Source organism: Tyto alba, unplaced genomic scaffold (genome assembly GCF_018691265.1).
Source record: "Tyto alba isolate M040663 unplaced genomic scaffold, T.alba_DEE_v4.0 Super-Scaffold_22, whole genome shotgun sequence".
In the NCBI taxonomy this organism is placed as follows: Eukaryota; Metazoa; Chordata; class Aves; order Strigiformes; family Tytonidae; genus Tyto; species Tyto alba.
Window position 1 is genome coordinate 16109057 of NW_024881296.1, and position 12311 is coordinate 16121367.

At 33.8% G+C, this 12311-nt stretch overlaps 1 protein-coding gene across 9 annotated transcripts in view; it reads right to left on the minus strand.

Annotated features, from left to right (window-relative positions):
• Positions 1 to 181: 181 nt before the first annotated feature.
• The window catches only part of QKI (QKI, KH domain containing RNA binding), a 165454-nt gene continuing 153324 nt past the window's right edge, over positions 182 to 12311 (minus strand). For 5 of the 9 annotated variants that reach the window (XM_042796039.1, XM_042796040.1, XM_042796038.1 and 2 more), the window contains 2 exons: positions 11228 to 11302; positions 182 to 6529 (listed from right to left, as the gene is read on the minus strand). In XM_042796039.1, coding sequence (XP_042651973.1) covers positions 6513 to 6529; positions 11228 to 11302 — 92 coding nt within the window. In that variant the 3' untranslated portion in view covers positions 182 to 6512. Of the gene's footprint in view, positions 6530 to 7080; positions 12077 to 12311 lie in introns of those variants that run through there. The other 4 variants (XM_042796046.1, XM_042796042.1, XM_042796045.1 and 1 more) reach the window with 1 other exon arrangement.

A 12311-nucleotide genomic window follows, 5' to 3' on the forward strand; every position in this document is an offset into this window, starting at 1 on the left:
AATTTAAGCCTCAACAATTAACATATTTTATAACATTAAAAGCATTAATGAAAATTGAAGTGTGAAAAATGTACATTCTTTATTCTGCTGTTTAGATACAGAATAAAATTTATCTATTCAGAAAATAAAACTATAGCTACAGCTTTGAGAGCTGTCAGTTTGCTTTTGAGGATAAAGTACATGCACTTTTTCCAGTTACTTTATTGCACATAATGTACAGTCATAAATGGTGTTTTATTTACATGTGTTTTGGCAATGTCCATGTTTGTTTTTCCCCTCAGAATACATTATTTTGCACAAACAAAACCTTAAATGTTTCACACAAACTGCCATAATACAAGTCAAAGCATATATGTATCTATGTTTTGTTGTTGCTGTTTTTTCAATTAATTCTTCTAAGAGTTTCAGATCTCAGTTAATCTTTGCCTTGGGAGTCAGGTTCCTCCCGGTTAGTCTGTTGTCAAAGACAGACATCCGAACTGCTGGCACCAAGAAATCAGCATTGCAACCCGCTGTGCCTGACACCCACCTCCTGTGCAGAACCACACCACCTGCAATTAGTGCGCAGGCACATAGAAGGAAGAGCACTGTACTTTCGTTAACCAGTTTGATTCAACATTGATTACCATGTGTTAATGTTATGGTTCATGTGTTATTTGGACAGTATTCCATTAATAGTGTTTTAGAAAAATATATCAAATACATTAAAAACAAAATAGAAATTCCAATAACAATTATGTACTTTCAACCCTAGGAATGTGTTACTCAGATTCCATTCTCTACAATGTGCTATTTATGATGACTGCTATTTTTACCCAGCCACAAAGAATTAAGTCTCGTATACTCATGCTTCCCCCAAGTTAAAGTGATTCCTTAATGGATGGCAACACACTTCAGTGTTTCCCTGCATTTTCAGAGCAGAAAATTTAGTGGACCCTCTGGGAATAAACCATTTGCTACATGCAGGTTTTGGACTTACTTTTTAAAGATATGTTCAAATAAAATACCATCAGCATACACTGAACATATGTTCATTAAAAACATTTGAAAGCTGTCCCTGAATACTCTTTATGAAATATATTCTGGATTGATAACACAAAAAAAAAATACTCTCAGAGAAACCAAATTTGTTGTACTTTGGTACAATAGTTCACTTTTAAGAAGTGAATAGCATTGCTCAGATTTTACTTTGAAAGGCCCTCTGATGTTTTTGTTTAAATTCTGACCTACTAAAGAAAAAGATTTACCCTAAGATAAATTCCATTTTTTGAATAGAACAGCAACTCTCTAATTGACTTGAATGTATGATCTTTCATATGTTAGGACAATTTAACCCCAGAATAAAAATAAAGAACAACCTAGGTTCGGTGATGTAGCAATATTGAAGTCATCCTCAAATTAAGTTCTAAAAATAGCTTCTTTCTTTTCTATAAGCAGTCAAAGTAGGAAACAGTTACATTTTCAGACAGGTAGGTACTTAGTTAAACTGAAAAATGCATTTGGTGTACAACAATTAGTATAAAATTTGATTTCAGAGTTTTCCTTTTTTTGCTGTCCTTCAGCTTTGAAGTACCTCAGAACTTACAGCAATTTTCAGTACTGCATATAATGAAGAATGAGATGAAAATGCACTGTGGACAAAGTGTAACAGTAGTTCATATCTAATAAAAATACAAAATAATAAAAATATAACAGAAAAGCAGTAGTTCTGGGAATAGAAGTATTCTCCAATATAAAATATTAACTTTTGTCCCATATGAATAGTTTTACCTAAACTGGAGATTACTTCATCAAATTTCAATGTGTGCCTCTGATAAAATTGTTTAGGAATACAAATTATTGGCTCTGAAATGACACTTGTGCCAATATCCAATCGAAAGTTCCTGATGTTATCTGTCGTAAATGTCTAATTTTGTAATCATCTGCCTATGGCTCCTTGGATAGCAACATATTAATGATCTGTTAAATTAAAAAATATTTCTGTACAAGTGAAACTATTCTAAATGCACTGGTATTTCAGCTGTACCTATACATTTTTGTAAAACAAAGAGCTACATGCCATTAGAAAACTATCAAACACCTTCATCAGAGCTAGACTATTTTTCTCCATAAAGATGCGTTCTATTTTAATTACTACCAATACTGTAAGAACTTTTTAAAATTAAAGTTTTATATTGCATGGATTTAAAGATATGTAGCTTGAAACATCATAAATTAAAGAAGGCATTTGAACAGATGCAGACTCATCTGAATTTTTACTACCCACAGGAAATAACTGGGCTTTCACAAAAACTGTTGATACCTGAAGAGTCATCTACATCAAGGATCTCACTCGACATTAGCTGTAATTACTGTCCACTTAAGATTACAAATCTAGGAGGACAACCTGGGATATGTAAAGTAGCCTCAGACAGCAGAAGCTTTAAGAGAAACATTTCTGTAAAAATATTTGCATAGAAGTACATTCAAAACAGCATTTTCACCATTTCAATTCCCTGCATTCATGTTGCTACAGTCATCCACAGGGATAAAGATCACATAAAGGCAGCCCTGGAATTTGAAATGGTTGCTGCTTGGTAATTTAGTTAAAGGTGTATTTTTGTACTTTCTGCAGTCATTAGGAAATTATCCAGTTTGACCTTTGGCTTACAGAAATCGTACTCCCCTGAGCTAGGTAATACTGATAGACTATAGCAGAAGTACAAAAAAAAAAAAAAGTTACTTAAAAATATCATGGCATGAAGAAAACAAGGCACTTTTGGTGAGGAAAATGCTCAGATTTTGTATTTTGATGTACGGTAATTCTATCTGGAAGTGTTTTGTGCTTAGAAAAATCACACGATGCAACAGTGAATCAGGTGCCAAAACCAACAAATCACAAATTACTATTAGATTAACTCCAACCTCTGAATGGTTCAACAAAGAATCAAACTGGTTTCTGTACACCATCACAATTTATCAATACACTGGCATCTTTGCTCTTTTGCTGTGAGCTGACAGTAATTATTTTAGAGAAAGAAAAAGAAAGTGTGGAATTAGTAATGCAGATGCTGAAAGGCAAGTGGCAAGACTCTACAAGAAGAATGCCTCAAAAAAAATGCTACTTTGTTCCCATTTCTACTGGCACCTATTCCCCAAGGTAAAAGGCCAGAATGACCAAAGCCAACTTAATATAGTAGTGTGCAGAATGTCAGCCGACAAACAACATAAAAACAAGTCACATTGTGTTATCTGTGGTCACGTTCTTCAGGGTTAGTCCAGTAACTCAAGACTTTACATTCTTCTGTCTTTATTTGTTTATTTTAATTAAACATGTAATGGTTAATAAACAGACATAGTCCAGAGTTAGTAGGTTGGTATTATAACATTTATTAAAATAATGCTATGGGTTAATAGAAACAGCAAAGAACCAAAGAATTAAAATGCAAGCTATGTAAAAACCCAACTAAAACCCAAATATGTCTAATGTATTCATCCAGTAGCTAACTAAAAGCCCAAGAAAGACAACACTCCCAATATAATAAAGTACTGCAAAACAATTGGCAATTTTTCAGTTATCAAAATTGTGGGTTTTGCATTTTGTATCCTTTTTTCTCAATCAGGAAAAAAATTCTTTTGAACGTTATATAACATACATATAAAACAAGATAGAAAAATACATTATAAACTTGTAACAATGGCTGTAAATACATTATCTTACATGTTTCTCATAGGCAATAGGTTGGTTATGGTACATACATAGCATGAAACTACTAAGATAATAAAGAATAGACAAATACATGTCATCTGTACGGTTACATACAAGCGACACTCCCATCTACCCACTCTAAAAAAATTACATAATACTGTCAGAAAGAAGTCTTAAAACTACTTATTTTAATAAAGAAAAAGTCATTAAAGAATTATAATACTGAGAACCAAGGCATTCAGAGATTTCAAAAGTCATGCTTTTTTTTTTTTTTTAAGTTGATCCAAAATTTTGTCAACTAAGTTTTCAGAAGTTGTTCAGAGCAAACATTATTTTCACATGTCACACATCTATTTCATACACTTCCCCTTCCCCCCCCCCCCAGTAAAAGACCTTTGATAAACATCTAAAATGTCCAGGTTTTATCATAGTTGAGATGAAACTGGATCAAATACTGGTATTGTTTTAGCAAATCTCTCTTCAAATGTTCGAGTGTCGCAAGTTTATTCAACCAACCAACCAAAATAAAATCAAAATGGCACAGCATATACTGTAAGTAAAATCAACACAACTGTATGTGTAACAGGAAGACAAAGCCAGTGGCACAATAAACAAAAAGCTAGCTGAATACGAAAGGATGAATGTCTATTGCATAGTAAATAAACTGATAATTTTTTCCAGGTGAGACAAGATGTTAGATGAGGTCACCATGCAGGTGCTTAAAAATGTAAGCCCTCTTAGCTTACTATTGACCTTTCATTTGGAAGCTGTGACGATTTGCAGGAGGAGAATAAGTTGACAAGAGGGGAATAAAGTTATCACCTGATATTTGCCAAGTTTAGTACTGAGCCCCACACAACATAATACTTAACGTTTTCAGAATTAAATACTGTGCGCTCAACAGCTTCAGCTCTTGCAATTGCCCAGCCGTATGAATCTCATGTGGAAATAAGGGTTAAAAATAAAGAACAACTGGACTTCAGACAATTAGCTGATGTCCCTCTCCTGCTTATCTTATGAAGAAAAGCCAGCAGGCAGATCTAACAATAGTCGAAGAAGAGCTGAAAAATAAGTAATTTGCACGTTGTTTGACACTGCAGGAGCTGCTTGTGAAAACCAGGGCCACGCTCAGACTAGAACTGAAAACTAGCTAAGCACTTTGAATTTCATTATCCACAGAACATCAGTTTTCCGGGTGACGCCGAAGTCTACTGTATTTGATGTGTGTTTATTCCAACCAAAAATCGAGAAAACTCCTCTCCATCCCTGAACAAAACCGACATACTTCCAGCTCTACGAACCTCTGTCAGCTAACAGTCTCATTTAGCATGAGACGGTCTGTATCACAGAACCCTTTGGTTTACATTGAACAAGTACGGCATTTGCTATGATTTAAAAAGTAGAGTGGTTGAAATAACAATGGGCTGGTTTGACAAAAACTTAGCAAATATTACATGTAATGAGATTTTGGCAAAGTCACATCACACTAGTATGGCAAAAATCAGGTAATTAATATGGTCAACTCATCATTTGTCTTTCCTCACAGCTTCTTTCACATACTGGGCGACTGAGTGGCATGCAGTAACTTGTCTGAGGGAGAAGCTGATTATACAAGACATTTGACTAAATGACCATGAAGAAAATAAGGCACTTCCTTTTCTTTAGACTTATTCCAATACTTAAAAAATAAAAAAGAAAGACTAAAAGGCTCTTTTGGTCTTTTGTTTCTTGACAACCACCAGAAAAAATCATTTAATGAAATAAAGGGTTTCTTTGTTCTTTTTTTCTTTTTTTATAACACTTGAAAGTATAAAATGCTACATTTCCAAAAATATATTTTTTTTTCTGCACCAGCACCCTTGTATAGTAAAAGTATCTACTTTTTTGTTCATTTTGTTTCAATGCACTACACTTTATCTACAATTTCATTACATGTATACAGCAAATAGGCAAGCATGGCTTTTACATCCTTAATGAAATTTTTTCTATACAGGGAGTTTTAAAAAAAATATTTGAACAGTTTGCCCAGTAATGTGACACATAATGCATGTACCTTGTTCTCATGTAATCTTCCAAGGAGATTAAAATATGGTTAAAATAATTTAAACTCAGATTTTCCTTTAATAGTGTTGCTGTTTTGTTCTCTGCATTAACGTAGTTCTGAAAAGTCATTGTAATCTGCATTTCATGGCACACTTTCCTTTAAAACGTCCAATTTGGCAGGCAATAGAAAAAAGGCTGAAACGTCTGCCCTTTGAGGGCACCGGTAGTGACTAAACAGCGTATCAAATTTTGAATACTTTTTGGAATCCCTTCCCCAATGACATCCCTGACCAAAGGTTCATGCATGATGCATCATCACACAGTACATTCAGAGAGAGCTTTGACTTCTTTTTTTTTTTTTTTTTTTTTTTTTTTTTTTGAGAAGAAAAATATTCCTAGAAGTCTCTCACAGTAACTGCCTCTGTCATCGGGTAGTTAAGGGACATCTGTCTCCATCTCGTGCGAGGCCTCCTTACCGTTCGCTTGGGGCAGGACACTAGAGGATGATCAGTGCGGAGGGATGAGTTGGACCTTATTGCTTTACTACTATTCAGTGCAGGTTCTAGAACCACTTTCACCCAAACAGGAGAACAACAAAAAGCGGAGTTGGAGGACAACAATTTCTTTGTCTGTTTTGTTAGATGGTAAGACGAACGGACAAGTGCCCCAGCTCGCTGCACTGAAGACAGGCAAGCAAAGGCGTTTACCAGTTAACTGATCAGCAGGCAGGCATGGTCAGGTCATCATTGGGTGAAGAGTTCAGAGGTCAGAAGGTCATAGGTTAGTTGCCGGTGGCGGCTGGGTGGTTAGAAACAAAAAAAAAACAAAACAAAAAAAGAAAGAAAAGATAGAGAAGAGATTAGTTCCAGCTAGTGACGGCTTAATGACAACATGAAAACTAATCACAACTAATAAAAAAACAAGCATGTTTAATTCTGACATACTGATCGACACCATCTACAGAATGCAATAAAATCATGACAGCCCTCCATCATGATTTGGACACGTGAAGGAGAAGCCCGCTCCCACAAAACCGGTTAACAAGAGAAATAGAGATAAAATACGACTAACGACTAATGGTTAGTAGCAGTCGATGAAGGAAATTGGAAAACAAAAAACGATGAACAGTTTTGGAACTGGGTAGAAGATTTCTGGAACAACAGTCAGTGCACAGCATCAGTATCTGACTGCTATTAAGCATTAGTACCTCCCCAGGTGCAAGCATTAAAGCAACTATTAATGATGGATGTGATTATTAATAACTGGTTGTTAAAAGAATGGAGTCATCTAAGGAATTCTGGACTTAAGAGAAACAATTTGGTTCAACAAACTATGGGCCAAACAAAGGGTTTTTGTTCAATAAATTTTTTATTGCCTTTCATTTATTCTATTTACAAACAACATGGAATTTCTTGGCCTCATGATACAAAGCAATACTAAACTGTAGTCTAGCAACGTAGGCATCATCGTGGTAACCAGGAAAACGCTCAGCCTGCTACTTTAGCCAGCATTTTCCCGTTCAAAATACTATTTTACACATATAGGACACTTATAAAATGCACTTGCATGTAAACACTGTAAAAGTCCTGCCATTTTAAAGTCTATACTTAAAAAGCTCTAAGTACATCAAAAAATAGAGAAAATATCTAATTGATACTAATAAGGCATTTTAAAACTACAAACAGCTCTCTTTATTCATTTTCAAAGCTAATACTCTGCAAATACAATAAAATCTGACATTTCATATACATTCCTGCTTTATATTTTTATATTTTAAAAGAAGCCACCTGTAAATACTATTTTCTTTTGCAAAAGAAAAAAAAAAACAAATGAAAAAAAAACAAAACAAAAAAATAAAACCCAAAACCACAAACAAATTACAGTAAAACATAAAAAAGTTCTCAAGTGGAAAGTTATCATTCCCAATATTCTTGAGCTGTTCCTTCTTTTAATCATTCTCTCACATTCTCCTTCACCAAACTTGGTCCACTTAACAGTAGTATGATTTTTTTTTTATTTTCTTTAAGACTCATTCAACAGCTTAATTATAGCTAATAAATTCTGAGGTTGATAAAGTTTTTGTACTGTTGCCATTTCGACTAAGGCAGAGGAGATGAAAGTGAGAAAGGTATTCAGTGCAAAGTCAGATTTGTGCCATTACATAAAATGAAGTCCAGTAGGTGTAATATTCACAGATAGCATTGATTTAGCAATCTTTCTCGTGGGCTGATTTACTTTCACATAATAAAAATGGCCTATCATTTAGGATACAGTTCATAACTCTATGAAAAATTACTACTGTAACATAAATGAGACCACATACTCCCTGAATTTTTTCAGAATCATGATGTGGGATTTGTTTAAATTAAAACAGCTGTTTCAAAAATAAGCAAGAATAAAAATAAATATTGTATGTGGCACAATCTCACCACTTTACAGGCATACCAGAAACAGACTCTTAAAGCATTGTGAAACTGATTACAATTTTGATTAAATGGTATTAAAATTTATATATAAATTATGTGACACTTGGTTTGGATAAAACATTCAAGAAAATTCTCAGCATTAATATTTCTTGTGGAGCAAGCTACCTTTTAAAAATACCAGTACACCTGTGATACATCCTCTGCCAAGTCTCTGGCCTTCTACAGTACACACAGGTTTGTCAACTGTGCAACACCATTTACAGTTTATTACAATTAAATCAGTCAGTCTCTCTGTTATATGCATCAAATTCAATTTTGTATTATTTATAAACTGGGGGTTTATTCTGAGTTAAAATGAGCTATATTTTTCAACCCTTCACCAATTCTAAATGCTTAGTTGTAAGAATAAAACATTTACACATTTGGGGATTCTTGCTTTAAATGCAGTGCTTATCTCTAAAAAAAAAAAAACAACCCACAACTATGCAAAGAATAAAAACCTACTTAAAAAGTGAATGCAGTAGTACTACAAAGTCATTTGAAAGTTGATTTAGAATTTTAAAAAAACTTTAGACCCAATGAATGCTAATATAGATTTACTGACATTTAACTATATAAAAAAAAGTTTCTGCATTGAAAAAAAACTTATTTCGGTTTGCTGACATTGTTTTTCATGGCTATAGCTATAGAATTATATTGGTGATAGAACAACCAAATAGGTGAATATGGTAAATAGTCATACTATTTTAATTGTACAATATAATTTTAGCACAATAAAAGAAACTATTTTGTTGCCGAACAAAGTTCTCTTCAAAACCTTTTGTGAAACTGTCAAATCTGTGCAGCGATAAGCTAGGAATTCAAATTCAAAATACAATGAAGTACAGTTGTAAAATTAATTTTCTGTAAATTTCTTAATCACACTGGGATTATTTAGGTAAGACTTTAAAATAACATTTTCCTGAAATATCAGCATGGTTTTCATGCTAAAAGAGAGGTATGCATGACTTATTCCACAGGAGAAAAGCCATCTGTATTTATTTAGCTACTTAAGACAATGGGGCTTCCAATATTGCTAGACGTGAACACTGTATTATCAGAAAATAGCTGTATTTTAAGAGAAGGTGAAACTATACCAATAATTAATTTCAATTACTTACAATCACCCCGATGAAATATCTAGGTCCTTCACAAAATATTTAAAATCTATGTTGAGTAAACAGTACAATGATGAACTTGAACTACAAATCAGTATTTCCCTTCCCTGTGCTTTATCAGTGTATTTACTAGTTCTCAGGCAAATATTCAATTAAACAAAATGGTAGTCTCACCTGTGACCTGAAACTACCATTGCAGATCATGAAAGATCATTAGCAAAACTGATTTTTGCAACATCAGGTTAAACTTTCAAATACAAAAAATTCCTTACCACCTCATTACTCTTGACAGAGATAGGTTTTCATCTTTTCTCTTTTTTTCCCCTCTTCTTTTTTTTTTTGGTACACACGGGTGAAGACCTTATTCTGATTATACCCTGTTGCCCGTTGAATAGTTCTCAAGACATGAAAACAAGCCAAGGGACTGTCAATAGTGTGAGGTGATATAAAAGGAGTCTTCCAGAAAAATTAAGTAGTGTCTTTACACTATGTACACTATGCTTTACATTTTCTGTAAAGCATTCGATCATATGAAAGACAAGAATGTTACATAAATATAGCAAATTTCCAGGAGGGCCCTTTTTACTGTATTAACTGAAATTTGTATTGTTTCTTGTATTTAATTTATGGAAGATTGTGAGAAGTGAAGTGTACTCAATGTTAGGAGATGTCAGATCTGTCACCTGAATTTGGCTTTTGAATATTGCAGTATCATGGAAGCCTGCACAACACTGGTTTTGATGAGAACAGAATAATAATACTTGGCAGATAATGCTTTGCATCCTCAAAGCCCTGTACAAAACAAGAACCCCCACAACACCCCTGTGAGGTAGGGAAGTATTATTATCCTTATTTTACAGATGGGAAAACATACACAGAGAGATTAAATGACTTGCCGAAACCCACGGTGAGTCAGCAGCAGGGGTGGGATAAGAATTCGGCCCACACACTGCTTCCTAACCAATGTCAATAAACCGAAAATATCACTTTTCTCAATAAGCTTAAATACTTCATTCAGGGGTCCAAAGGTATTACACTTGAGGAGCAGGAGAAAAATGAAGATTTACTTTCCATTCAAGGGTTAAAGAGAGATGCCCAAATATTGGATGTCATCTCACCAACAGGACTTCAAAAGTTGCTTCTCCTTCAGGTTACACATTTTAGCAGCAAAAGGCAAATACCAAGAAATATATTTTGGCAAAAAAAAAAAAAAAAAAAAAAACCAAAAAAAAAAAAAAAAAAACAAAAAACCAAAAAAACCCAAAACACCCTCCCTTCCCCCACCCTTAGTAATTCAAACGCAAACAACTTTTGAAGTATTATCTTCACAGCCCTTACCTTTCTGAATTCAGTCAGGTATCTGAGAACATGCATCCTCCTCATAATATACAGTACAGTGGCTCAAAAGTTTATTGGAAAAAAAAAAAGGAATCTAAATCTTCAGATTTCTCCAGACACAGACAGGAGGCATTTATTCCTTCACTTCTTTCTCATTAAGCAACCACCCATTCATTTTATTTTGCAACACCAATCTGATATTTCCACACCAATTAAAAGAACAAATTGGGGGGAGAGGGGAGGAACACAACCAAATTAATTATTGCAGCAATGAATTCATAGTGTTTCCTGATGCAGATGGATCTTTAAATAGCTTTTAAAAGGGAATCAGTTATAGCATTTATATTAAATATATCACAAAGTTTATATATCTATTTGAGCTGGGAAAGCAAAGTTTACAAACTGTTTTTAAAACCACAAGCATTCCCAAAGCTTCACAATATTAACTATTCATATTTTTGAGAAAAATAATGAATGGGTCAAAATAGGGTATTTGGTTAACCAGCTGTGGTGTTGCAAATCTCATGTACACTCAAAGCACTTCTTACAAACAAGAACTGCAGAACTAAACTAACCTCGGTCTGCGGTCACAATCCTTTGGTAAGGATGGACACGCATATCGTGCCTTCGAACTTTAGTAGCCACCGCACCTAGTTAAATTGCAATTACCAAGACAAAGTTAGAAAACATTCAAAGAAAACATTAACAGCAGGTTTATCAAAATGGATTTAAATGATCATTAACTACAAAAGTTCATTTTAAGAAAAGCAACAAGTTAAGGCACAGTAGTTTCAAATCTTAATCTTAAAAACAAGTTTATCTGTGCAGATTAATATTGCATTTATTTTAAACATCCTGGCCTTAACCTGTTTAATCCATTCATTTACAATCCCAAAATTACAGTATTTCATGAAATCTATTAGACCCAAGCACATTTAAGCTTTACTAGTCACATATTCACTGAAGTGCCTTTCTTGCAGCAGGACTATTTTAAATAATGCCATCTTTTAATACTGACAATTATTTGCTAACCTTAAGATCACTTCCAGTTCTACCACAAAAAAAAAAAAGTTTTAAAGCAATTCTTCAAGCCTACAGATTGTGATTTTAAACTTTAAGTCAATAAGTATGAACTGCAATGAATTAGGTGATTAGTAAAGCAAACACTATATAGAACACTTAGCAGTCAGTATACTACTATACACTCATAAATTACAGCTATTCTGTAATAATAGGAGCTAATCCAAATTAATAGCACTATTTTATTTTAAACCTATGTGCAAAAAAGTGCAAGTAAGTCACTGACTGCTAGGCCAAGCTTTTTTCAAGGCTGCTGAAACTAAGCATTTGTTAAAATTCAGATCTGATGAAGGATCAGTTAAGACCGTTCTTGAATTCTTAGCCTTTCGTTGGGAAAGCCATACCTGAAGATAAAAGGAAGGGAATTAAAAGTTAGTCACCAACTAAAATTTGATCCCAATACCACTATCCCCAAAAATACTTATAGGGATGCATTCCTCTCCCATTTTTAACAGAATTATTTTAAGATTTCTTAAAGGTCCACCACAGAAATGGACAAAATATAGCATACTATTAGTAAGTGTATTGCAAAATAAAACTCAATGAAAAACTAATTTAATTCAATTAACTCTATACAAT